Genomic DNA, 25,117 nt, shown 5'->3' with positions numbered 1-25,117 from the left:
ACCAGCTTATCATAAAAAATAGTTTGTCGAGGATACATTATTGTGTATTCTGACAATTAGACATTAATCAGCGCAGGTCAAGTGCCTGCTCAATATAAAAAGAGAGAGTTCAAGTTACTTCAGCCTTGGAATTTACGACTACAGATTCAGTCAAGGTACAGTACATTCCCAAAGAGATCCCTTTCGAAACATCCTTTGAAAATCGTCACAGTTAGAACATGCGACGTTTTCTTTTTCCTCGTCGCAAAATTGCGTCAGATCTGGTCGAGTGATGTCGCTCGTTCTCGTTCTTTAGCTCCTGTGAGTCAGAATACTACAGAATACTACGCGCTTTTGTTTTGTTCGGGAAAAGCCGAGTGATCAGTTCCCCAGGGAGTTCAAACCCGACCCGTCACGATTTAAAATATCTTGCCCCCTTTTTTCCTCGAAAGATTAATTTATTAGTATCAGCCGCCAAACGAAATCAAGCCAGAACCAAAGGCAAATCAGAGAAATACAATTACAAATAGCCATCAAATCGAGAAGGAGAATCATGATCAAGGAATTCCTCCTCGCCTACAAAAGCAGTCTCGTGGTTTTACTAGGAAAGGCTTTTATCGATTCAAGTGGTGTCCACAACCCAGTAGAGATAATACCAAGATGATGATTATAATTCATAATTGAACCCGATCTCATCGGTAGAAATGAATATTAAAGCTTTTAAAATATTATATTCCCGGTTTCTTCATAATTCAATTAACAACCCTAGAATCTTTTGCCAAAAATAAAGCCTCCAAAAAGCACCACTTCTGTTTATGCCCTTACTATTCGCAAATGAAAAAGACGCGCTGGGAGAAGAACTCTATTGTGAGCTGTTCGGACAGGAAGCTTGTTCCTCCGTGTTTGGTGACGCCAACAACAATGGGGTGGACATTCCTCCGCAGCCCGTTATGTTCAAGGTATTTCAATTTGACAATTGAGTCTAATTGACCGGCCCTTGTTTTCTCTGGCGTCAACTTGAACTTTCAGTGCGCGTATGTCGTCGCCGTCATGGTTGTTTTTTGGTGCTTCGAAGCAGCTCCCCTCAGTGCTACCGCCTTGATTCCGCTTTTTGCTTACCCACTCCTTGGGATCGTCCCTGCGAAAAAAATCTGCGCTTCGTATTTTAAGGATGTCATTGTGCTCTTTCTGGGAGGCCTCACTCTTGCTATATCTATCGAAGGTTGCTAGCTAGATTTACTCTTTTGATTATGAATGTTTATCTTTAGTCTGGAATCTTCACAAACGAATTGCGTTATGGGTTCTTACGAAAGTTGGAAGCAAGCCATCTTACCTCCTCGCCGGTTTCATGGCGACAACGAGCTTCATTTCCATGTGGATGTCAAATGTCGCCACGACCGCGATGATGGTGCCGATCGCAAAAGGTATGAAACCGAGCAGTTCAATCAAAAAGGCGCCAATCAAATTAAATTTGCAAAGGATAAGCGGTTTGAATCAACTTTGAGATAGAATTTGTGAATATTCAAGAGTTTCGATGTTCCATTAAAAAGGGCTCAAATTTTAATTTCAAGCTGTTCTCGACCAGTTAGAAGATGCGATTGAAGATGATTCCTCAAAAGAACCCTCGGATCAAGGTGAAACCTCAAATTTGATCCAGGAGAAAGCGAAGATTGTACCAAGTGGCACAGAAGAGACAGTAATTAAAAAGCGAATGCTTCTAGGTAAGAATTGTGTTCAGTACTCAAAATTAAGATGAATTTTCAAGGATTGTGCAAGGCCCTTATGCTCGGAATCGCTTACTGCGCATCAATTGGCGGGGTTGGAATGCTGACTGGCACTGGTCCCAACCTTATCGCCGCGCAGGCAGCAGACGAGCGTTACAAATTTTCTGTCAACTTCGTCAATTGGGCCTCGTTCGCCACTCCCTTATCTGTTCTTATGACGATTATTACCTGGGTGGTCCTTGTCTTTGTCTTTTTGCGAGACAGCGGTATTTCAAAAACACTTTGAAAAGGTCATAAGCCCGATCTTTCAGAGTCGCACAAGGTCGATCAAGAAAAACAAGCAAGGGAGACGTCGAAAATTATCAAGGACCAATATGCTGCGCTTGGAGAGGTCACCTTTGCCGAAAAAATGATCATCAAATGCTTCTTCTTGCTCCTAACTCTTTGGCTAACTCGTGCGCCTGGTGGACCTGGAACTGGCTGGTCCCAATTTTTCAAATCTGGCTATCCAAGCGACGCTTCCGCGGCCCTTTTCGTCGCATTCTTGCTCTTCTTGCTGCCCGCTGAAAAACCTTTCCAACGCGACGAAAATGGCAAATTCATAATCTCAAAACCGCTCGTCACTTGGAAGCAAATGGCTTCGAAAATGTCCTGGGGAGTTATTTTTCTCCTCGGCGGCGGTTTCGCCATGGCCTCTGGGATCACTTCCTCAGGTTATTCTCACCCTCGAATACTTAGTTTTAATACTAATACTGTAGGACTTGGCAAATTTGTTGGGTTAAAAATGCAAGCGCTGAAGGGTCTTCCATCCTATCTGATGGTGCTCGTTTGTTGCCTGACGATTAACCTCATGTCTCAAGTGACCTCCAACTCATCGACCATGACCATCTTCGCGTCGATCCTCTGCGACATGGCCGAGAATCTGAACATCAATCCGATGTTTATTTTGATTCCAAGCACGGCCGCTGTCTCTTTTGCTTTCTCGCTGCCCGTCTCGACTCCTCCGAACGCTGTTGTCTTTGAATATGGTAAACAAAACAGCGAGCTAAATGAGAGTCATATTTTATTCTTAGGATATCTGTCAATGCTGGACATGGTCAAGGTTGGCCTTCCGCTGTCCCTGATCGGCGCGTTCTTGTCTTCCGTGGCTATTCTATTATTCGGTGGTTTGCCAACAACTTTCGATGCGTACAACCCATGTCCTGAATATCTGATTGAAGGGGACGCGTTAACGCAAATTTGCATGCAATCTATCAACCTCGGTAATATTTCAGTGAGCTCTTAGTTTACCGCGAAATCGACACTTTGCGTCTCGAGAAGCACTCGAATATACATCTAGATTACTGTATAATGTACTAAATCTTCCTCCCTCTCCCTATTAATATTTACTAAATATGTGACATTATATCTCTGTCTGTCCGGCGTTACAGGTACTCAAGTGACCGTTTATCGACTGTTCAACTAAAAAGATATCGTTTGAGTTCAATATTTAATAAATAACGGAAACATGGTCAAATTTAACTCGCATTGAAGTGTGTATTTTTTCTAACAAGAATGTAGAGGAATGTTGAGTGCAGAAAGTTGAACAGTAGATACAAGTTACACGATTGATATTCTTCTTGAATCGGAGGTCCACTTGTTTCTCTTTGAAGAAAACCGAGCGGGAAGTGAGTGATGTCTTGGCGGGGCAATGATTTCCGGAGAAGGATAAGCGGTCGGTGGTGGTGTCAGGATAAGCACAAAGCAACAAATACGCCAGAAACAGACCGTTATTACTGTCATCATTACAGCGAACTGAAAATACATCGCTGTTTCAATCAAGAATAAGACATTAGGTGCTTGTTTTTGGAAACGGTTCATGAGGAAACTTCTCTTGGATTTGGAATGTTCTACTTTGAGAGCACTCTGTAGTACCCAAGGGCTCTCTTAGTTTGGATATGTGGTTCTTGTCATTTATCCGACTGACTTCCAGACTATTTCATTATTTTGTTTAAAAGTCGACTTATCTACCTCATTTTACTTGACGATTTTCGAAGCTTTGTTCACTTCACTATTTATGTTTTTAAAATTTTCTGTCATAAAATTCTTGGAGTAAAATTTTTGACCGCACTAGAAATGAGTGAAAATAGCTCTTTGAAAAGAAGAATACAAGAAGAGCGATCAATTTGTCGCATGTAAATGAAAAACAAGAACTTACCCATAGAACCAGAAAGAACCAATTACTGTATTCTTTGTCTGTCTCTACTTTTTTGAAAATATCCAGAAAGCCGTCCATTAGAAATGAATCTCTGTCACGTGTCGTCGTATGTTCAAGATTTCTGCTCTAAATAGTGTTCTGATAGTTTTCCTTGATTGTGCAAATGTTGGGACTCATCATGGATGGGGAACCCATGTCGCTCGCAGATTCAAATTTAAATATTAACGCTAGAGCATCGTGCTGTCTTTTTCAGACCGCCACGGAACCAATTTTATAGTCCGACGACACTATTACGCTTGGAACATTTTAAATACAGTTTCATAACAAAATTGAAACGGTCTTATATTTTTTCAAAACTAGGCAGACCTTCACTGACGGTAAGACTTCTCCCTGTCTAAATCTCGACAGATAAGGGATGTCTCCTTTGTCAAAGTTGTTTACCTTTTTGTCAGTAGCTTTCAGATAAAATTTTTATGCCTTCAGAAACTTATTTTTTAATATGAGGTTTTCTCTTGATCTACCATTAAACAATTTTTCTCCAAAATTAAATTGAAAGGCTAACATTGCAGACTTTTTAATAAGCTTTTAGCTTTAATTATTGCGGTAATAACGAAATTGATTTCTCCATTATAAAAAAAGACAGGGATTTTTTGATCAATAGAAATACGTTCAAACCCTTTCTCTTCGGTTTTTACGGTACTGTCTCTTTATAAAAACACACTCCTTCGTTCCTTCTGCTCGCGATAAGTGCAGACACAGGTTTGAAAGTGGCAGGTTTCAACCATATTATCTATTTTATAGAAGCACTGAAATTGAAATATACTCAGCCCAGATTGATTTTTCTCGTGGTTGTCTCATTATCGGCTTTAAGTCAACTACCGTAACCATAAGAGGATATTCATAGAGTTTTATATTTCTAAATCTGCTACTTTTTAAGACACTCTCATTGATTCGAAGAATAAAGGTCAGCTGGTGTTTAAGTGTTTTCGGATTTGTATATTTTCAAATAGACATAGAAACGGAAGAACAGAACAATTGTAAATTAGAAAAGCATACTTTGCCGTCGTCCTTTTGAGTTCCCAGAGCGCGAGGCTCCCGGGTTCGGCGTCAGATGAATATCTGCACAGTCGAAGATAGATTCCTCTGAAATATCATGTTGAAATCAAGGAAGAGAATAAGATAAGCGAACTTACCATCTTTTAATTTATACACATTTTCGCCGAAGGGTCGGAAGGTCTCGTGATGCAACGCATCTTTGGCCGATATTCGTTTCGAAATATCGTACTGAATCGGGTTTAGGGATTCAAAAAGCGAGAAATAAGGGTACCTCTAAGAATGCGTCAAGCAACTGGCGCCCATAGGTATCTAGCCTCGGGCATGTATTTGTTAGCTTATCCATCGAATATTTTTTGAACCTGAAAGAGGAAATAAACGACAGCTTTTGCGAGCTGACTTACTTATAGGAATCGAAAGTACTATTCTGCGAGATGCCCGGCCACGAATCTTCAGTCGGCGTACCCCGCTTCTTGAAGATGACTTGAAGCTGCTCCTTGACATTTTGTCCCTGGAAGAGAGCTCGGCCAGTTACCATTTCATAAAATATACACCCGACGCCCCTGAAAAATAAATTGCACTTCCAATTTACCTCCAGTCAGCTCAAATGAGAACGAGCTATTCAAACAGACTGTCGGCTGTTGACAAGTCGGACACATTTATTCTTACCACATATCAATATTCGTTGTGTACTCGGTCGACCCCAGTAGGACATCTGGAGGCCTGTACCACAATGTCACAACTTCGTTGGAGTACGTTTTTGTTGGAAGACTTTTTGCTCGGGCGAGGCCAAAATCTGCTAGTTTCAGTTCACCTTGAACGCGAGATCAAACACGGTCTCGGATGGAGTAAGCAAATACAGTACCTTGATTGTTTATAAGCAGATTTTGCGGTTTCAAGTCTCTATGAAGAATCCTTCTTCTGTGACAGTAAGTTAACCCTCGAAGCAATTGAAATAGGAATATTCTAACATTGTTCATCGCCAGTTTCACACCAACTAAAGACCAAGATGATTTTGGATGAATGGAAGGGATGGAAATTACCCATATCGTCCATGTACGTTTTCAAGTCTCGCTCTAAATATTCAAAGACGAGCGTGAGTGATTTTGGCGTGTGGATGATGTCGTGGAGTGTGACGATGTTGGCTTGTTTCAAATCTCGCAATAATGAAACTGAACAGGGTCAGAAACCGGCGTTTCTTTTCGGCCTACCTTCTCTAATGGCAGTGCAGGGCGCACCTTCTTCGTACTCAAGCCGGATTTCTTTCAGCGCCACGATTTTATCCGTCAACTTTGATTTCCCTCGATAGACAGTAGCGTAAGTTCCCTCGCCAAGCTTGTCGAGCTTTGTGTAGCTTTCGAGCTTGCCAAAGCCAATTTCAGACTAGAAATTCGACTAGAAATTGCCAATATAAAGATGTTTTACCAAAGAGCTTCTCCTTCGCTGGCGGGTGAGATTCTGACCGCCGAAATTATTCTCCAAATTTGAGAAGCGAGCCAGGAACTCGTTCGGAAGTTGGATTCCGTTCGGAAGTGACAGCCGTTTCTTTATTTCTTGCTGAAAAAATTGCGTTATTTTTTCGATTCTTTATTTACTGAATGAGTAGATAACGCAAGAAAAAACCATACTCGACTTGTTTGTGGAGGAGTTCTCTCAGGAGACGGCTCTTTTGCGCCATTATATTACTTTTGAATGTTTTCATGAAAATGTACTAATCCTTAAATTCAATTCTTCGAACACGATTTGGGGGAGCAATACGAATGTTGCCCTCGAGATCGATTTCGGAGCGTCCGTTCTTTTTCTAATTTTGGTAAATGCCATAACGCTCGGGTTTTAGGGAGAAAGAAATCGCGATTTGACAAATGAAGGAAAGCTGGATTCAGACAGGAGACGACAAGTGCGCCTTATCGCGCGAAAAATTATCAATTCTCAGATTCAAATATTTGCCAGGGAAACTTTTGAATATTTATTTATTATTTTTGTTTGTAGCTACTGGTCGAATTATTGGCGATAACTTATTTTCGATCGGTGGATTGACAGGCTAATTTTTAAGTCGCTCATAAAGAGCTTCTTCTGCTGATTGGTAACTACTCACTATTCTCGCATAATTTTTGCAGCCCTCTACCATTTTCGAATATTAAAATACTTGCACTAGCTATCTCGTTAAAAGAACATAGCAGGTGGATATTGAACAAGGGAACGATTCGGTGCTTGATTTTTAGTAATTTCTGATTGTCAAGCATTGAGCTACTGGTATCTCCCAGTAGTGAGGTAAGCTCGAAAACCTGTGTCGCAAACCTGAGTCAGATTTTGAAAGAGCTCTAATGTAAAGCCGCTACGCGGCTTTTTAAAACGAAGCCGCAAAGCGGCTTCCCCAAAATTACCAATTCAATCTGTTTTTGAAATCCTGACTCAGGTTTTGGACAAAGATTGTCGAAGGAAAAAATAGACAGGAGAAAACACGATTCCTAGTTTCATCCTCGATTGTTGGAGGAAGAATTGGTTTCTGGCGCAAAAGAAAATTCTCTGGAAGAACATTGTTGGGCAGACTCGCTCGGCGACCAGACTCATCATCGTTGATTAAAGGGGACTCAGTTCGGGCAATGAATGACAAAAATTGAGTTCTACTATTTGCGTTTAATAAATTCATTTTCTTCAATTTTGTCACACTCAGAAGATGTAAAATTCAACTATGAGGCGATAACTCGGTTATAACGATAACCTTTTTAATTAGTTTTCAGACTCCTCTTTCTCTTGAGGAGAAAGTAATTGCCTGCTTTATGATCGCTATCAGGATATTATTGCTTTTTATCAAATACATTAGGGGCCCCCAATTTAATTAACAAATATTTCTGGTATTTCTGAGTGGAATATTGAATTCGTCAAAATAGACCTCAAGAAATTATTAGCTAGGCTCGGCAACCTGAGTAGAAAGCCTGAGTCAGGGTCTTAAAGAACTGAAATGAAAAGCCGCGCAGCGGCTTAAGAACGAAGCCGCGAAGCGGCTTCGCTAGAATTTTGATAGGTTGCAACGATAGGTTTACGAAGCGGCTTTGCTAATATTATCGTTGCAACCTATCAAAATTCTAGCGAAGCCGCTTCGCGGCTTCGTTCTTAAAAGCCGCTGCGCGGCTTTTCATTTCAGTTCTTTTAGACCCTGACTCAGGCTTTCTACACATGTTGCCGAGCCCAGATTATTAGCCCGCTAATATGTGGAAGCTATTTTATTAATTGATTAAATGGATTATTTCAGAAAATAATTTTTGAACTCTCCCCGAGGAATAAATCCAGCTCTGGCGAAAGAATTCGGCGAATTGGAAATACTCTTGCTTCGATAGATTTTGTCTCTTGTAGTGACCATGATTGAGAAGAGATGCTCAAAGTCGCATGCTAATAAAACGCGAAAAAGAAAACTAAAGCAGAACGTGTTTGCGGGTGAATAATGTTTAGACGTAAACTGTCAGAGCGTGAAACTGTAAATCGTAATGCAGTTTCGGATTTACGGCGCCACAAATAAATATTAGCCTTGGCGTTTATTCATTAATCGAGATGAAAGTTTTGCTTGTACCTTCTCGCACCTGAGGCGACAGAGCATTCCCACAGGCTCAATCAACTACAGTCATGAGACAAGGACAAATTGACTTGCTTTAAAGCTGTCATAATTACGTTCAAATCTGGCGATGAGGAAGTGGCAAATGTCGAATGAAACGCATTTGGCAGAGAAATACAAGCCTCATTATTACGTCTCATTATCGAGTTCATTGCCCGCTCAAAAATGACGAGGGTTTGGGCACACAAAAGAAGCTTTGACGCAGATGGAGATCAAAATCAAAAGCGGTTTTACGCTGCTGCGCGTAAATAACGTAAACTCGTTTGATGGTTGAGCACCTCGAGTACGCCGAAAAAATGCTGAGCAAGAAATTTGGCCTTTGAGCAGAATCTTGCGGTCAGATTCAGGAAGTTAAATATTGAAATATCGCACTCTGGGTTATATTTATCGGACTCTCTTATATTCTTATGACCGCTGGTAAAAGACCACTTCCGAAGCGGATCAATCTTGAGTTCATTTTCTTTTTTTTGTAAGAAATTTCAATTGAAATTAGAATTGACTGATGTAACATAAGTATTTTTGAAGAAGAATTGTTTGTTTTTATTGAAAAAAAAAGAAGTGACGAAATCGGCAAATTTGAAGATATTAAACTAATATTTAATTAAGCTTCCCTCTCAAGGAGAATTCAAAAATGAACTATCGACCCGATTCCTAGGAAAAAAGAGTGAGAAATCATCAAATTCAAGCCTATTTTTTGTCATTAATTCCCTTGGTTTTCTCTACTTCAACGATTCCTTAAACATTTTTGTTTCCGTTTTTCTTTATTTCTTTTCGTCGTCTATGTTCCCATTCAAAGTCTTCGCGTTGGACCTCCTCTCTTTTTTTTTTATCTCTTTTTAGTATTTGTAATATTTGGTTTTGCTTGTTTCCCAAGTGGAGAAGTAATTCTCTGTGTTTTTTTGTCAATCGATTTGAATCTTTACTGCGCTTCTTTCAGCAGTGGCTAGAAGAGAAGCGGCGCATGGCACGAAATGGACGAAACGACAGTTCAAACTGTTTGTAATGCACTGTAAATCTCAGGTGCAAAACTGCGCTACTTCGTCCAGCCGGGCAACTAACGCGCCGTTTATGCTCAGAAGACGACATGAAGAAGATTAATATTTGACGAGATGGCCACCTCACTAACGCCATCTAGTGCCCAACTGATCTCTTAATTGCCACAAAACCAAAAACGTGTTCCAACGGGACAGTTCAAACAACCCCCAGAAGCAGCAGTCAATGTCGCCCCTGTTAGTACACACCGCGATTACGTAACAGAATAATTGAGCACTGTTTTTTTCGACTCCATATTAAACAAATGAATGAAACTTAAGGTACCTTAGGGTTAAGGTTAGGGTTAGGGTTAAGGCTTTTTGAAGCTTTTTTGCTGATATCGTGGGTTCAATAGCATCCTGTGTAGAAACCTGAGTCAGGATCACCAAAGAGATTTACCTTAATCTATCTATGATGTTCTGGAGGACCCTGACTCAGGTTTCTACACAGGATGCTATTAAATCCAAGATATCAGCAGAAAGGCTACAAAAAACCTTAACCCTAACCCTAACCCTAACCCTGAGGTACCCTAAGTTACGGCCTAGTAGAAAGGCTATATTAGGGATGTAAAATTACCGCTTAGGGGATAAAATAATTATTACCGGCGCTTCTAATCCATCAGGCATTTCTTCATCAATCTCGTTTTCAATCAGCAGCTCTTGCTGCTTCAAAACGCTCTCCCGTTTTCTCTGTATTAAAACGCGCCGTGCCATTTTGATTTTCTACTTTCTACTTTTCTATGTGCAGACTAGTAAAGAGAGAGTCGATACTCCATCGACTTTATTCAAAGGGTGTTATATAGTTATCTACTCATTCAGTATATTATCCCGCTCAGGCTACTTACAGCATCTCCTGCCCGCCGCGCTGGTCGTTGCCGCATTTGAACTGATACAGGCATATTCAATGTGCATTGCATTCATTATTTAGACCCGCAAATCGTATAATTCCCCGCTTGGGTCGGGGGTTAAATCAAACATAAGACGATAAAGTCAAAATGCCTTTTTGGCTTTACCGATATAATTTGAATTGTTTCGTATTTCCATATGCTTTTCCTGGATGAGTTCGATTGGGAATATCTTCATCGCTGTCATCTTCTGAATTATTCTTTTGTCACTTTCGACTTTATCAGCGAAATGCAATCAAGGAGGAAAGTAATAAATGTATCACTCCTTTTTTCAATGGGATCACCATTTTAACAGATGTTATATTCCTCAGGCGGGTACTCAAATTATCGGATTTTCTAGCTCCAGATTTATTATCTAACAATATTTCAGAGAATCCGTTAAAATGAGGACCCTCTTGAGGAGTATTCAATCCGTTAAAATGGCGATCTTAGATCGCCGATCTATGAAAGGTACCCTAACCCTAACCCTGACCTTGACCTTTAACCTGAGCCTAACCCTAACCCCCTCTTTTTAAAACAAATAAAACGTACCTAGAATGACACTCAACTTCAAAAAGCCCATCCTCCTTTTCTCTCTCTTTATTTTTATCAGCCGTTTGCAATATTGTACGTACTATTGGAATTCGCAAATTGTAAAATTAATAATTGATTCTCGGTACAAAAAAGTAGGTCAATCCTCATTAATAAGGACAAAAAGCAAACGACGATTAAGCATTCTCTACGCCCTCAGACAAAAAGACCATTTTACGATCGAAATTTCTGACTCAGTAATTTTACAAAATATTCTCAATATAATCGAAACAGAAAACTTTCCATTAGCGAATTATTGCATTGTCCATAACCGAGTTCATAGGTTCCCGAGAGTTACAGTAACTAACCTTGCAAATCCTCTCCATCGTATTTTTCGGAAATGGCAATCATCGAATTTCTTCGCGAAAAGCTGGCAGAAAGCCTTTCGCGGGCTCTCTTATCTCCTATTTACAGTTACAGGAGTTCTATCCCCAGTTTATCCGTCTATTAAATTACAGTCAGCATATTTGAGGGGGCCCGCGCCTTCTCCTAATCCTCTTCATCTCTTGGCAGGTGTCTGCTTCTTTTCCTTCGTTTCTTTCTCTGATTTGGCCCAGTGTTTTTTAATCAAGTTGCCTTTTTAATCATATTTGTCTCTCCTCTTTGTTCCCAAGTTCAGCTCAGACTGCGCGAGCGAAGAGACCTTTTCACACTTTCTCAGTGGCCCGTCACATCACTTCGCGCCACTGAAACGAGGTGAAATAAGTACTAGAATTCATGAATATCGGCACGTATGTCGGAATAAGAGCCAGCTAATCAAATATTCAAAAGAAAGAGACAAAGTATTTGCACTTGCTCCTTGAGTATGATTGAAAAGACAAGACATCAATTCTTCTTGTCAATTTCAAATCCAAAAAAGTCTCAAAAGAAAAATAAGGCCCCCATTTTGACGCGCAAGTACGGTATCTTACCTTTTTAACGGATAAAATAATCGTCAAAAAGGTCCGCGTTTTAACGGATTTTCTCCCTTGTTAACACGAAACAAGTCTGAGGCTAGAAAATCCGTTAAAAAGGGACCCTTTTGACGAATACGAAATTCGAAAAAATGGCGATTTCCAAGAGGTATTTGCGCGTTGAAATGAGAACCTTCTATTTTTGATAATATCCTTATCTTTGTATGGTTTGATCTTATAATTAATTTGACAGCTTACGAGATAAGAAAGAAATAATTTCATAATTTGTCTTCATCTATGTGTCTCTTTAGTTTATTTCCCATCAAACCGGGACGCAAATAAAAGTAAAAGAAACTATTAACATTCAATTCAAAGCTAATTAAATTTTGTGGCTCCTACAATAGCAAATTAATCTGAACCCAAGTTGCCTCTGTCTCTCTCTCATCAAATAAATCAACTTACGAAAATGAAGAAATTTACGATGAATCGAAATAATGGTCTTGCGAATGTCTCTTCTTTTGGACCTTCTTTTTCTGTTTGGCGATAAGCAGATTTTTGCACGTGGTTTTAAAAGCACTAATTATTACAAAAATACTCTCAAGCTTTTCTTTTCCGAGTCAGAGTTTTTGTTAATCATATTTGAGATGGTTTGACCTGGTTCAAGGCAAATCGTCACAATGGGCTCTTGTTACCGTGAATATCAAATTCAATTACTCCTATTTGAATGATTGAATCCGCCGACAAAATAACAAAATTGATAAAAAATGCTATTCTCTAGTCTTCCCTATCTTTGTAGAAAACCTGAGTCAGGTTCTAAAACAGCTTTGACAAGAAGCCCCGCAGCGGCTTTTGGAAAATCAAAGCCGCGAAGCGGCTTTGTTAAAAAAAAAGCCGCTGCGCGGCTTCTAACAAGACTCTCTTATAAGTTATAACTTATAACCCTGACACAGGTTTTCTACACAGATTGCCGAGCACAGCGTATCATAAAAGTAATGATCTCTTGTAGTTGAAGAAAGCACCCTTCTATTGTTGTTGAAAAGCATTGATTGGTATCAATCAAGTTGAGCGATGAACAGTTTGAACAACGGAATATCATCAACTCGAGGATCCATGAACTCGATTCTAGATCGCAGAACAAGCATCATTTGCTGGTATTATTTATTTTCAGTTTCAAAAGTAACGAGTACGGAAAGTGCGTAAAAAATGGGCGGCGCACTTTCCTGCTGCTCAGAACCTGCATCAAACAGGAAAACGAGAAAGTCCACGAAGAAGCCGTTGATCCCGTAAGAAAATTTTAATAAATTCGGGGAAAAATAATGCTTTGGTAGGAAAAAGGCGATGCCGAAGAGGGAGAAAAAATTGAATAAACCCGTCGTCATGTGTGGAAACCTCGAAAAGCAAACAGGCCCGGATCTAACTTCATTTTCCTGAGAACTGATTTATCATTGTTGATTCCGATTTACAGTAAAGGAAAGTACTTTCGAAGAACTGTGCGATATGCTCGATGAAGAAGTGGACGAAAAAAATATGAGCGAGAAGGAAATCGCCAAAACAAAACGACGCCTCAGTCAAATGGCAGAAAAAAGACAGAGCAGAACTTCTATCGTTGCGAGGCGAGAAAGTCAACTTGGCGCGAACATCGAAAACATGCTGTAAGCTTTACAACGCGTTCAGACCCTTATTTCTTATTTCAGACAACAAAGAGATACAGGCAGAAGAACAAGTCGACTATCAATCAATTCTGCACCAATTCTTCCACCTCGAGAAAACAGCGATTCAGAAGCACCCAATAACGATAACCTTAACGCTCTCTTCGGAAAGATCCATAAAAAACGTGCCAAAAAAGGACTATAGATAATATTTTTAATAAACGCTAAAAACTGAAAAGAATCGTTTTTCATTCCTGGCATGAGTTTTTTCCGAAGCCCGCTGTAGTCTTCCTTGATGTCAGTCAAAATTGATAAGATTTCCAAAAGCTTGCAACGTCCGGGAATCGAACCCGGGCCTCCCGCGTGGCAGGCGAGAATTCTACCACTGAACCAACGTTGCTTGGAGGAGGATTATTTGTTTGTTATTATAAAACCTTTTATAGGTACTTGAATAGCACTGGTGGTACTTCGCCTTAGTAGGCTCGGGCTAGGTGCTAGAATTTTACTGAAAATGATACGAAAAATAAACATGTTTTCGTGACACTTGTGTCATTCGTGATATTTTCAGCACTGTCGAGGAATTCTCATCTCCACTGTGATTGTCAGCCTAAGAATATTAGAATAATGGGCCCTAAAATCATTCGAGGCTCTTTTGGCTTTGAGGTTACACTATCATTGATAGTTTATCATTTTTTGTTTTCTCATTCGGTTTTCCCTTTTCTCGGATTTATAAACGAGAGTTCGAAAATTCTTCTCATCAGTATCAAAAGAGCGCATGACAAGAAACAGAGGGGATGGGACGAAAGAACAAAAAGTCCAAGGTTGTCTTCATTGATGTTGACGGGCCTAACAAGCACGGAATGTTGTCCGCGGCGGTGGTTTCTCAAACTGGACAGAAAATCTTCAAAGGAAGTACGGTAGTCGAGTTTGATAAGAGCTTGTTGTTGTTATAGCTGCGTGCCCTGAGCAAATGACGGAGATCTTGGAAACGAAGACGTCCGACAAAGTCATTGGAGGGCACAATGTTCAGTGCGACTTGAGCAGGAGCGGATAATACCTTCTATTTATTGCCTTGTAAAAAGCGATAATTTCATCTCAAAGCTTATTTCGTAAAAGATTGACGCACAACATTGCCTACAAAGGGACCATCGACACGCAGAACCTCGGCTCCATCTTCCACTCTTCCAACAAGCACGATCCTGTTGAAGATGCCCGAGGATCCCAGCAGCTCGCGGTTTGTTCATTTAGACTGGAAGCAGAATTAAAAAGCATTCTTCAGAAGGAACACGGCTTGATCTAGCTTCTCAACAATGGAAGTAAAGTAAACAACACAAATCCTTCTGATTTTTGCATAGAAAATTTGCTGAAATAAATTTCTCCTTACAAGAAAAAATTACGGTTTGAAATTTCTGTGATAAGTTGAAGAACGAAAACAGCCATTCAGTTCAGCCCATATCTTTTAAAATGAAGAGTGCAATCTCAAAATTGTTCATTTTATCATTTCAAATATTCGAATTTGAATGGAATTGTTTTGCGCTCTCAATTATTTTTACCACCCGATATGAAGCACTTGCTCTTTAGCAATTTGTAAAACAGCCCTTTTAGAAGTGTCATTATGAGCAAACGAAAGCAAGGTTCAACTTATTATTTTAATTCGCACCCGTCGAAGTTCGCTCCAAGTCATAATCGTCAATTACTTTTCCATTTTTGAGAAAAATCGAAGTCAGTGGAACTGTTCTGGATCAATTCGCGAAAAACGTGATGAATAAAAATGAACGATCAAATGGAACTCCATTTCTTTGAAGATAATTCCCATTGTCCGGAAACAAAGGCAACTCATTCTTTTTCCGGCATATTTTCAGTTCGCAGTTTGGTCCTGAAAATTCGCTTTCAAAGGAAAAACTTAAATTCACGAAGGAAAAGAGAATTTAATTGAAAAAAATGGAGAAAGAAGTCCAAACTCAAAGGGAACGGTTCTAGTACTCGAAAACCTAATTTTTTCCTCTCGAAAATAGACAATAAAAAATTTCTAGCTCTATCAAAACGTAAAAAATCGCTCTTGAAAAACCTCTTTCAAAATTTTTTTCCTCAGAAAATGTTGGTACTCCTCTATGTCTTCACTTTTATAGCACTTTGAACAAAGCCCCTCTCTTATTTTTTTTACTCCGCTTTTGTGCACCTTAGCAACGGCCCTTTTCCAAAAATCAAACTTTATTTTAACTTTGAATTAGTAATTCTAATTTAATTCTTCTTCGAATTTTGATCGGTAGAGATATAAAAAGTAGATAGAGAAATGGGAACCGCTCGTGGGGATTTTCATATGCAGCAAGCCGCGAAATCCAAACTGCGAGAAACAAAGGAATGAGGTTTTATTCATTTTTTTGGGGAGAAAAGGTGACGAAAAAAGCTTCCCAAGGAAGCTCTGAAGTTCACTTTAAATCTCAATCAAAAGGATCCTCTCGAAAAACTGCGTCTTCAATGCCTTTCTCGTGGATCATCAGGAATCAAGGTACGTAGAAATTAGCCCGCCAGCCTATCTTTGAGGTGGATTAACTGTGTGAAAACCTGAGTCAGGGCCCTGAAAAGGCATTAATAAAAAAACTGAGTTTTGTGGCTACTCAAGAAGATGTGCTTTTTCTGGATCCTGAGTCAGGTTTCTGCACAGTATGCCGAGAAAAGAGTATCCTTCTTCTTGAACGCAGAATAGAACGTGTGTTTATGAAAAGTGCAATATCTCAGTTCTTCAAAGGGCAAGCTGTTCTGTAGTCGATCAGATAACGGGTGGATTATCCGACTTCGAGATATGTTCTAACGTCTTCTTGAGTGAGCACCCTTGAACACAGACTTACTTCTTTTCTTGTCGAACGTGATTTTTAAATTCACCGCTACTTTGATTTATACTAAGGGTTCCCTTAATTTGCACATTTAGTAGCTCCGTAAAAGCCGCGATAAGTTTTGATGCTCAAAAATTGAAATTACTTAGTTGGGGGTCAAATAATTCGTAAATATCGACGGCCAGAAATGAACAATTTCCGGAAAGTCGGAGCCCGGAAAATTGACATCAGGAAATAGCGATAGCGACGGTGGCCACGTAAGAGTCGCCTGGTTGAAATTCATCCCTTTCAAGATGTGTTTAGAAAGGGAATGTTTAACAAAGGCGTTTTAAAAACACAGCAGCTTGGCTTTTTCGATAGTCTGCTGTCCGAGCAGTACACACGCATTAGCGGAAAAAGCACGGCTCTTTATCGCGGCCCTCAAAAGTCGAAAGAGGGTTGAACAAATTGGAAAGACTCTCTTTCGTCATGGAATTAATCACATTTCCGGACTCGTATGTTTCAGGGACTCGGCCGTACTTTCCGAATAATGGACGATGACGGGAATAAGAAGATTGATTTTCAGGACGGTTTCCGCCACAGCTCTAATTTGCGAGAAGTTTATCAAGAGATGAAAATTAAGGACCTCATCCGCTTCATTTTAAAATTCACCCCTGTGTTGAAAAATGGCCTAGGGTTAGGGTTATTAGCTGGGTTTTGGGGGAAGGTGTCAGGAACCAATAAAAATTTCGACAAATTTTGCGTGGAAATTTTCAACCAATAAGAAGCTCGCATTCGGCTAACCGGCCAATCAGTAGCCGAGTAGCCACCCACGCAAAATTTTTCGAAATTTCTTTGTCGGTTCATGACGACACCCTATTTTTGGGTTAGGGTTAGGGTTTTCAGTCGTCTTTTTTCTTAGGAAAATTTGCTTGATAATTTCATTCAAAAACTCGAAAAATTTTTAAATGAGAAAGTCATTTAGAAACAAAGTTAGATAAGAGGGTCGACTTCAAAGTGTCGTGATTTCGGGACAAGAGAAGAAAGTGTAAGGGGATAAGAAGTAAAGTTCTTAGTTCTTTTAGTTGACTTAATTTTCCTGCAAAAGGTTCTGTGGCCACAAAGTGAAACCCGCGTCAGGAATTCAAACGTGGCCTGCGCGATTACGGTGTCGATCTGGAGGAAATTGCTTTTTAAATCTCTTCTTTTTTGAAAACAAAAAATCGTAACAAGACGACGGATGCAGTTATGTACCTTCGAAAGTACGGCGCCCATGATCTTTTCGTGCGGGGAATAATCAACTCCAATCTCAGAGAAATTCGCAAAATAAGACCCGGGCGTATGCTAACATTCAAATTGGCTGGTTTTAGAGAAACCGTGAGTGATGAAATTTGAAATCTGGGACAAAGACGGGTGGTGACTTGGCGGTGGCGGGACAAGGTGGACCCCCGCCAGACTCATTTATCCGCCACTTGGTCGAGGACACCTTTTTCACTTGCATTTTTGATTGACAAAAAGGAATTTCCACGGTAGCCGGATGAAATCACGGAGATGTACTCGAGAATGGATCGCGATGGGAGTGGATCACTGGACTTTGATGAGTTTTTAATTGCTCTTAGGAAATGGTTCAATCGACCTCTCATTTCTGATAACCCTTCATGGTACCTTGCAAAACAGCTCTAGAACCAACCAAAGGCCGCCAATGAGCAAGAATCGAAAAAGCCTAATTGCGCAGGCATTCAGGAACTGGGCTCGGCAACCTGTGTGAAAAACCTGAGTTAGGTTCTAAAGAGCTAAAATGAAAAGCCGAGTAGCGGCTTTGCAATTGAATCACTCTTATCTATTTTCAAACACTTGCGAAACCACTTCGGCTCTTCAAAACCTGACTCAGGTTTTCCAAACAGATTGTCGAGCCCAGTTCAGGAAGCTCGACAAGAGTGGCGATGGTGTCGTCACTGTTGATGATCTTCGGGGCGTCTACAACCCTAAGGTATCAATTTTTACCTTTGCTGTTGTTTCTAAAAAGATTCAGTTTCACAAAAATACATCAACGGGGAATACACCGAGGACGACGTTTTCTTGGAGTTTTTGAAATCATTCGACTCTCCAAACGATCCAGATGGGCAGGTGAGCGCGAGCCGATTATCGTTGATTATCAAGCTCTGCCAGAGACTTGTCCATTATCGAGTTAGATGCCATCACGTTTTGCAGACAGCGAGAGTCTAACTCGAGAAGCAGGAGCGTTCTGCACGTGCTCTGATTTTGCTCTGTGACGCGTGTCCAGCTGATTGGGAAGCAACAGGCCGTTTTAGCGATAAATGTCATAAATGATGATATTTTTCTTCGACGACAGGGCTAGAGCTTTATCTAACACGTAGCGTCGCCCAGCTGGCCGTTGCGCTGCCCCAGAATAATCGATAACGGCTCTGTTTCTTTATACTAACGCAGCAAATTAGAAAATGAGATATAAAAAAGATATTTGTTAGAAACTGCACGTTGCTACCCTTATCGAGCTGCGAGCCCCTGTCCGGCGATAAGTGGTTTTTCCTTTATTTTTATTAATTTTAAGGTGACGCACGACGAATTTCTCAATTATTACTCCGGAGTTTCTGCGAGCATTGATACTGATGCTTATTTCGGGAAGGGTTAGGCACAATTTAGGGTACTACCTTCGATTTCCCCAACTTTAGCATTGAATAACTCTGAACCTGCAAATGCTTGAGCTTGAGACAAGGGGTCTATAAGTAGATCTATCATAGATCTCGATTCTGTCAGAGCCGTTTTTAGGGTACTCAACAAAAATGAGCTAAATTTCGAACTTTCGGGAAATCGAAGGAAGTAACCTTAAAGACATTTTTGAAAGAGATTATCAGTTTTATTTCGTCAGAAATTGGTTTATCAGTTCATACAGTCGATTTATCAGTGTTGTCATTTTTTGAGTTTTTTAGAGTCTTGTTTGATAAGAAACGAGCATTTTGATTTCTTCGCTTCGAGAGCATTGTCTGAAGAAGTAGTTGACTTTGTCAGCTGCGATGATGTCTTGTTGGATGGTGGAGGAAAAGTTCATTTTTTTCTTTTTTGTTTTTGACTTTGAGTTTTTGTCTTTTTTGTGGTTGGAAAGTGGGAAGCTGCGGTCGATTATATTCACTTCCAGCGGGATTTCCAACAGCGATTCCATGTTCAAACGGAAATGGTCGCTAACTACATGGGAAAACGTGAAAGCTGCGTTACTGTAGATCGTCAGACGTAACTATAGAGACGTCGTTACGTATCTAGCGCTTTATGTCTTTCCAAAGATCATTTGCACCGCATTTCCATTCGTTTTTTTCGATGGAAATCCTGCCGCGAGCGTATATAACCGCTCTCAGATCCCCTCAGTCCATCAAAAAACGAAAAACAAGAACTCAAAAAAGAACTAAACTAAAAAATGAACTTTTGCAAAAACATCGAAAAAGATATGATCATCGCCGACCGAGTCAACTACTTCTTCAGACAAAGTTCCACGACGGAAGAAATTAAAATGACGGTTTCTTTCCAAACAAGACTTTAAAAATCGCTCCTGCCAAAAATCTGCTTAAATTTTTCCCAAACTGATAAATCTATTTTTTTCAATAAACTGATAATTATCTTCGAATTGGTGAAAAATTAATGGCTAAGGTAATAGTATCCAATTTTTAATATGAAAATCGATGTAGTCTTGTTTCTGAGGAATGGGCGCTAGACCACTAAGAGTTTTAAAATCCGTAATAAATCTGTTTCAACACGTGTGCCTAACCCGAGTTACTGATGTTATGATGCGAAACGCCTGGAAGCTGTAGTCGATCGTCCAAAGAATGGGGTAAGCGCGTTATTTACCAAGCTGCAGAAAAAGCGGTCAAGTTTTTTTTTGCGGAAAAAGCCACTAAGAAAAATGGTTTTCTGAAAAGCTTATGAAGAGAATCATCTGTAGCAACCTAAGCGAGTACTTAAGGCTCCCCTGAACAACTCAGCGGGCTAGATTTGAGTAAATATTTATGGCTCGCCACCCTTAATTACAATATAGAAACGAGCGTGTTCCATAAATCACTTTTAGAGCTAAGCACTTTGACAGCAAGGAAAGCCCGTCGGAAGCCCCAAATTTCGCAGTTTATCCGGCGCAGAATCCGGTACAAATCGTGGGGGAATGTTCCCGCACACGAAGTAAAATCAGACCGTTTAAATTCTCGTTTCTGACGCATTTTTGGCATATTTTTCCCTTGACTCCATTTTTCACTAGAGTTGGATCGAGAAGCCGCTTGCGGCTTCGAGTGAAACGAAATTTAAGCCGCTCGAAGCGTGGCTTTTCAATGTTTTTTTACTCGAAGCCGCAAGCGGCTTCTCGATTCTACTCTAGTGAAAATTGGAGTCAAGGGAAAATTAACCACTGAGAAATGAGAATCCCGATCTATACATTTATCAGCCAAGAATGTTTAAGCCGTTAATATTCTCATTTCTGAGCGACTAATTTTAACTTCCAATTGTCACTAGAGTAGGATCGAGAGGCCGCTTGCGGCTTCAAGTAAAACAAAATTCGAAGTGCGGCTTTTCGATGTTTTTTTTTATACTCAAAGCCGCAAGCGGCTTCTCGATCCTTCTCTAGTGACAATTGGAAGTAAAGGGAAAAAAGATCAATACGGTTTATATTTGATTGAATCATAACTTAAAGACCTCGCCGATAACTGTCGGGTTTATCTTGCTTCTATCCTATTTGAAGGCTATTTTCCGCCCTATCAAGGTAGATTAAAGCCGCCACGAGAATCAAACCACGTTCACTTGACATAAGTTTTTTCGAACTTCCGTTTGCCAAGCTTTTTTGTTATTTGAAAACGCGAAGTTAAAGCAGTTGAATTTTATTGTCGCGCGCTTAATTTCAGCATTTCAAGTGGCAGCGCTCTCTAAAATCGATCACAAGAAAATTTCCGTCTTTTCAGCTCGAGCTCACGTTTCCCGCCGCGGAGAGAGCCCTTCCTGGTTCCTCAAACACCACCGCCGCCACCACATAATTGCTTTATTGTTTAAAATGTTTTCTTTATCACCTGAAACCTCGAAAAAAACCTGCTTTCTCTCTCTTTACCAAAATTGTGTTTTAATTTCACTTCTTGTTGTTTTTTCTTGTATTCAAATTATTCTTGTCTTCTAGCAAAATAGCAGCATAGAGAACGAAACTTGTAGGGGAAGTTAATTTCATGTTCAAAGCAAGCGATCTAAATCATTTGAATTAAAATTATTTGAATTATCCACGGAAATACGTTTTTCATTCACTTTTATTAGAATTTTTCCTTTTTGTACAATTATTGCCTTGAGCCGGAAACCTGTGTAGAAACCTGAGTCAGGTTGAAAATAATTAAAATATAAAAGTTTGATGGTAATTTTGGCGAAGCCGCCACGCGGCTTCGGTTTTTTAAAGCCGCTCCGCGGCTTTTAATTTTAAATCTTTCAGTCACTAACTCAGGGTTCGACACAGGTTTTCGAGCACAGAAAAGAAGATTTGTTGCATTAAAAACAGAAGAAATGGAATTTTTTTCATCGTCTTGGATTTCTTGTTGCATTCGGAACCGTTCAAACAGGAGAAACGAGATTACCAGAAATGGTGGAAAGTGTGCTAAAATAAAATATTTGACTAATTTTTTTAACGGTAAGAAGAATCTATAGAAGGGATAAGTCGTAAAGCTGTCAAATATTTACACAGGCTCAAGCGAATTACTAATTTTTATCAAGTTTTTACCCGATGGAGGAACGGCCACAGGATCTTCGAGAAAATGACCGAGAAGTTGAGTTATGTCTGCTTTTCGATGGAGTCATCGGAGTTCTGGGCGGCTTTGGTACGGAAATCGGAGCTGTCGATGGTTCTTTGGGCGAAGTCGTTTTAATATTTTCAGAAACTGGGTGAGGACGAATGAGAAACTCTTCCGGAACATCCACTGTGTACTCCTCAAGAGAATGCTTTCCTTCTCCTTCTTTCACAAGTCGCTCTCTAAAATGACTCGTTTAGTAAATAAAAAAGTCATAATTTTAAACAATCGCTTTGTTCGGTGACTTTATCCTTCCAGGAAATAGCCGTCTTTGTTTGCATTGTTATTTTACTCACCGAATAGGTGTCAAATCGTCCTCCTTGTCGTGGAAAACCCAGATGATTGTTGAGCCACGCTGGACGACAACGGTTAATCCGATGAAAACACCAACGATGGCGGATCCAGCGAAGATGGAAAGATATGGTCCTCCAAGTCGTAAGACTGTCAGCCGAGGGTGATTGAGAAACAGCCAGCCAGCAAGTTGATTTTCGTTTCGGCTCGCCAGTGCCTCTGGAAACACTGAAGAGAGGATCTCGTCTGGCGGTTTAAGATCTCGCAGAGCTTGGGCGATTTCTATAAAAGTTGAATATCGAGCATTATTAACTGACAAATTACCGTCGGCTGTGACTCGAGTTTGTTGAGAAAGATCGAGTACTGGAGTCAGTTCTCTGCTAACTCCAGTAACTTGGTCATCGGGACTTTCATGGAGGTCTAAAGTTTCGGTTCCAATGCACTGGCCCATAACGAGGAATCTTCAAAGATATCAGATCTGCACCTTAATCTGACAAAAAATTAAAAAGAACACCTTTCGTGTTAGAAGTTCGTTATCGATATGGCTGACTCGAAACTAAGAGCCATCTTTTATGCCCTCGTTTTCCCTTCGTAACGATGCCTATGTTTGATGAACAAGCGTGATTCAACACTCCAAAACTCAATGAGGTCTCGTAATTTTCCACGAGAGCAGATGCGGTCGCCGAATGTCAACAAAAAAATATCAATGATCACATGAGAATAAGCAAATAAAACTTTCCATTATCGTGTCAGAGGGAAAATCGTTATCCACAGACTATTTGACTTAGTGTTCGTTAATTTTAGTACCTCTTCAAAAGCACGTGATTATTCTCTTTCCTTTTTCTTTTACTCTTGTCAGATTTTTAGGATGGATCTCGATTTAATGGTACACTAAAGAAACGGCGATAAAACCGTAAATCCGTCATAGAACGAGCTTCGTGTCTTTGTTGTTTTTGTTATTTTTATTCAATGATTTGTAGAACTTGTTCTGACATATTTATCAGGCGATTTTCGGGGCTGATCTGTCTGAGCTCGAGTGTGTTCCAAAACACGATGTGTTGTCGCTTTTTCTCAACTAAAACAGCTCCTCCGCATTGAGCCGGATAATCAAACACCGAAAGGGGTGCCCAGTTATTGAGCTAACGTGGCTCCCACCAACGATCAAGCTCTCATAATTAAAAAGGATTTTGTGAATGCTTAAAAACGCCTTCTGAATATTCTCGCCCAGAAATCATCCTTTTATCCGCTTCGATTCAAGGATGAATCGTAATCAAGAAATACAAGGTCGACTCTAAATGTGGCCTCGGCAACCTGCGTAGGAAACCTGAGTCAGGTTCTGAAAACCTTATATGAAAAGCCCCGTAGCGGCTTTTCTAATAAACGAAGCCGCAAAGCGGCTTCCCGAAAAATCATAGTTATTTTTAAAGATTTGCGAAGCCGCTTCGCGGCTTTGGTTATTATAAAAAGCCGCTGGGCGGCTTTTCATTTTAGCTTTTCAGAACCTGACTCAGGTTTCCTGAGTTTTACACAGGTTGCCGAGCACAGCTCTCAATAAGAGCGCAGTGTTCTTTTTTGATAATTAGAGCGGAAGAAATCCACGACTCTTCTTCCCCTCTGGAGCGTTTAAAAGAAAACCATTTGCCCTTCCGTTTATTGCGGAGCTGATGTAGATTTTGTTTGTTGCCTTGTCCGGCCGGTGTCCGGTTTGGAATGTTCACCTTACATCGATAGAATGCGGCTCTGGCTGACTCAGAAAGTCTACTAAAGTCGACACGTGAAATCACTATTTTGTAAGCTCCTTGATAGAAAAATTTTTTTCGAGAAAAAAATCGACATTAAAAGAAACTGTAAATTTCTAATTAATTTCCATCAATCTCACATATTATAATTATAAGAAAACAGGGAGATCTTCCATCATGATTTTTAAGTCGCTTTTTGTCAAAAACCAGAAGATAGATTGCAAGTCAATCATCGTCAAGGGAAATGAAGGTGAAAACATAAAACTAGAAAAAAATCCGCTTCGTGGAAAAATACGCTTTTGGCATGCTCCGATGAAACCAGCGATGAAATATTCAACCGCAGATTTGAGCGTCCTGATGGAACGAAATTTGGTCCTTCTTTTTTTTAACATTTTTTTAAGAAATAAAATTTTACCGAGTGTGTTTTTGGCTCTGCTCGGCAACCTGTGTAGAAAACCTGAGTCAGATTCTGACAGAAAGGAGAAAATGAAGAGCGCAGCGGCTTTTTTTTTTAAACGAAGCTGCGAGGCGGCTTCGCTTATATTACTGTTACAATCTATCAAAAATTCTGGCAAAGCCGCGTTGCGGATTCAGTTTTTAAAAAGCCGCTGCGCGGCTTTTCGTTTTAGTTCTTTCAGACCCTGACTCAGGTTTTCTACACAGGTTTCCGAACCCAAGTTTTGGGCTTCGACTTCTCACGAGACCATAGTTTTTGGAAGAGAATCTTTTTCAAATAATAAATAAGGGTGGAATTTTCTTACGTATGACTTTTTCGAAATCATGTTTTTATGAGAAAGTTTAGAGATGCGATCGATTTTGCTATATTTCGCGAAATTATTGGTAAAATTGCAAT

The 25,117-nt window shown here is 40.1% G+C and overlaps 5 protein-coding genes and 1 non-coding gene across 9 annotated transcripts; 3 read left to right on the top strand and 3 right to left on the bottom strand.

Annotated features, from left to right (window-relative positions):
* Positions 1-67: 67 nt before the first annotated feature.
* LOC145699089 (Na(+)/citrate cotransporter-like) lies at positions 68-3,213 on the top strand. Of its 3 annotated transcripts, none has more exons than XM_081776338.1 (10): positions 68-155; positions 445-590; positions 787-938; positions 1,009-1,201; positions 1,248-1,403; positions 1,551-1,700; positions 1,745-1,969; positions 2,015-2,416; positions 2,462-2,731; positions 2,777-3,213. In XM_081776338.1, exons 2-10 carry the CDS (start codon positions 533-535, stop codon positions 2,986-2,988), a joined length of 1,818 nt encoding a protein of 605 aa, XP_081632464.1. In that variant the 5' UTR covers positions 68-155; positions 445-532; the 3' UTR covers positions 2,989-3,213. The 3 variants fall into 3 exon arrangements, with proteins under 3 accessions (XP_081632464.1, XP_081632463.1, XP_081632465.1); XM_081776337.1 differs by lacking the exon at positions 68-155 and adding an exon at positions 184-300; XM_081776339.1 differs by lacking the exon at positions 68-155 and having other exon boundaries at positions 366-584; positions 781-938.
* Positions 3,214-4,886: 1,673 nt separating this feature from the next.
* LOC145696568 (cyclin-dependent kinase 17-like) lies at positions 4,887-10,477 on the bottom strand. 2 transcript variants are annotated; one of them, XM_081773630.1, is made up of 10 exons: positions 10,440-10,477; positions 6,379-6,510; positions 6,165-6,336; positions 5,997-6,125; positions 5,819-5,950; positions 5,623-5,767; positions 5,358-5,516; positions 5,228-5,315; positions 5,094-5,184; positions 4,887-5,043 (listed from the first exon to the last, which is right to left on the bottom strand). In XM_081773630.1, the coding sequence occupies exons 1-10, from the start codon at positions 10,473-10,475 to the stop codon at positions 4,943-4,945; spliced, it is 1,185 nt and encodes a 394-aa protein (XP_081629756.1). In that variant the 5' UTR covers positions 10,476-10,477; the 3' UTR covers positions 4,887-4,942. The 2 variants fall into 2 exon arrangements, with proteins under 2 accessions (XP_081629756.1, XP_081629757.1); XM_081773631.1 differs by lacking the exon at positions 10,440-10,477 and adding an exon at positions 10,198-10,284.
* A 2,952-nt stretch (positions 10,478-13,429) lies between these two features.
* On the top strand, positions 13,430-13,846 carry LOC145699714 (uncharacterized). Its single transcript, XM_081776981.1, has 2 exons — positions 13,430-13,614; positions 13,657-13,846. Exons 1-2 carry the CDS (start codon positions 13,460-13,462, stop codon positions 13,814-13,816), a joined length of 315 nt encoding a protein of 104 aa, XP_081633107.1. The 5' UTR covers positions 13,430-13,459; the 3' UTR covers positions 13,817-13,846.
* A 94-nt stretch (positions 13,847-13,940) lies between these two features.
* Positions 13,941-14,011, bottom strand: TRNAG-GCC (transfer RNA glycine (anticodon GCC)). Its single transcript has one exon. It is a non-coding gene; the product is annotated as a tRNA-Gly (tRNA).
* Positions 14,012-15,706: 1,695 nt separating this feature from the next.
* LOC145698463 (calcyphosin-like protein) lies at positions 15,707-21,674 on the top strand. The gene is made up of 11 exons (XM_081775665.1): positions 15,707-15,712; positions 16,019-16,120; positions 16,951-17,006; positions 17,561-17,612; positions 17,958-18,049; positions 18,120-18,188; positions 18,348-18,410; positions 18,452-18,551; positions 18,994-19,063; positions 20,211-20,262; positions 21,374-21,674. The coding sequence occupies exons 1-10, from the start codon at positions 15,707-15,709 to the stop codon at positions 20,240-20,242; spliced, it is 642 nt and encodes a 213-aa protein (XP_081631791.1). The 3' UTR covers positions 20,243-20,262; positions 21,374-21,674.
* Positions 21,675-21,724: 50 nt separating this feature from the next.
* LOC145698771 (uncharacterized) lies at positions 21,725-23,052 on the bottom strand. The gene is made up of 4 exons (XM_081775992.1): positions 22,850-23,052; positions 22,531-22,807; positions 22,168-22,416; positions 21,725-22,044 (listed from the first exon to the last, which is right to left on the bottom strand). The coding sequence occupies exons 1-4, from the start codon at positions 22,974-22,976 to the stop codon at positions 22,002-22,004; spliced, it is 696 nt and encodes a 231-aa protein (XP_081632118.1). The 5' UTR covers positions 22,977-23,052; the 3' UTR covers positions 21,725-22,001.
* Between the last annotated feature and the right edge of the window lie 2,065 nt (positions 23,053-25,117).

This window comes from Oikopleura dioica, chromosome 2 (assembly GCF_907165135.1).
Source record: "Oikopleura dioica chromosome 2, OKI2018_I68_1.0, whole genome shotgun sequence".
In the NCBI taxonomy this organism is placed as follows: domain Eukaryota; kingdom Metazoa; phylum Chordata; class Appendicularia; order Copelata; family Oikopleuridae; genus Oikopleura; species Oikopleura dioica.
Note: the sequence above shows the minus strand (reverse complement) of the source record. Positions and strands in the feature narration are given on the sequence as shown.

Coding starts and splice junctions, on each gene's coding strand:
- LOC145699089 (XM_081776338.1), top strand. CDS start 533: ATGATCAAGGAATTCCTCCTCGCCTACAAAAGCAGTCTCGTGGTTTTA. Junction 1,202..1,247: donor TCTTGCTATATCTATCGAAG/GTTGCTAGCTAG, acceptor GTTTATCTTTAG/TCTGGAATCTTCACAAACGA. Junction 2,417..2,461: donor CTCTGGGATCACTTCCTCAG/GTTATTCTCACC, acceptor CTAATACTGTAG/GACTTGGCAAATTTGTTGGG.
- LOC145696568 (XM_081773630.1), bottom strand. CDS start 10,475: ATGCGGCAACGACCAGCGCGGCGGGCAGGAGATGCT. Junction 5,768..5,818: donor TCTGCTTATAAACAATCAAG/GTACTGTATTTG, acceptor CTCGCGTTCAAG/GTGAACTGAAACTAGCAGAT. Junction 5,185..5,227: donor TGCTTGACGCATTCTTAGAG/GTACCCTTATTT, acceptor AACCCGATTCAG/TACGATATTTCGAAACGAAT.
- LOC145699714 (XM_081776981.1), top strand. CDS start 13,460: ATGCTCGATGAAGAAGTGGACGAAAAAAATATGAGCGAGAAGGAAATC. Junction 13,615..13,656: donor GCGAACATCGAAAACATGCT/GTAAGCTTTACA, acceptor TTCTTATTTCAG/ACAACAAAGAGATACAGGCA.
- LOC145698463 (XM_081775665.1), top strand. Junction 17,007..17,560: donor GGGAATAAGAAGATTGATTT/TCAGGACGGTTT, acceptor GTGAAACCCGCG/TCAGGAATTCAAACGTGGCC. Junction 18,050..18,119: donor TTAATTGCTCTTAGGAAATG/GTTCAATCGACC, acceptor AACCAACCAAAG/GCCGCCAATGAGCAAGAATC.
- LOC145698771 (XM_081775992.1), bottom strand. CDS start 22,976: ATGGGCCAGTGCATTGGAACCGAAACTTTAGACCTCCATGAAAGTCCC. Junction 22,808..22,849: donor AACTCGAGTCACAGCCGACG/GTAATTTGTCAG, acceptor CAACTTTTATAG/AAATCGCCCAAGCTCTGCGA. Junction 22,045..22,167: donor TGTGGCCGTTCCTCCATCGG/GTAAAAACTTGA, acceptor ATTTTATTTTAG/CACACTTTCCACCATTTCTG.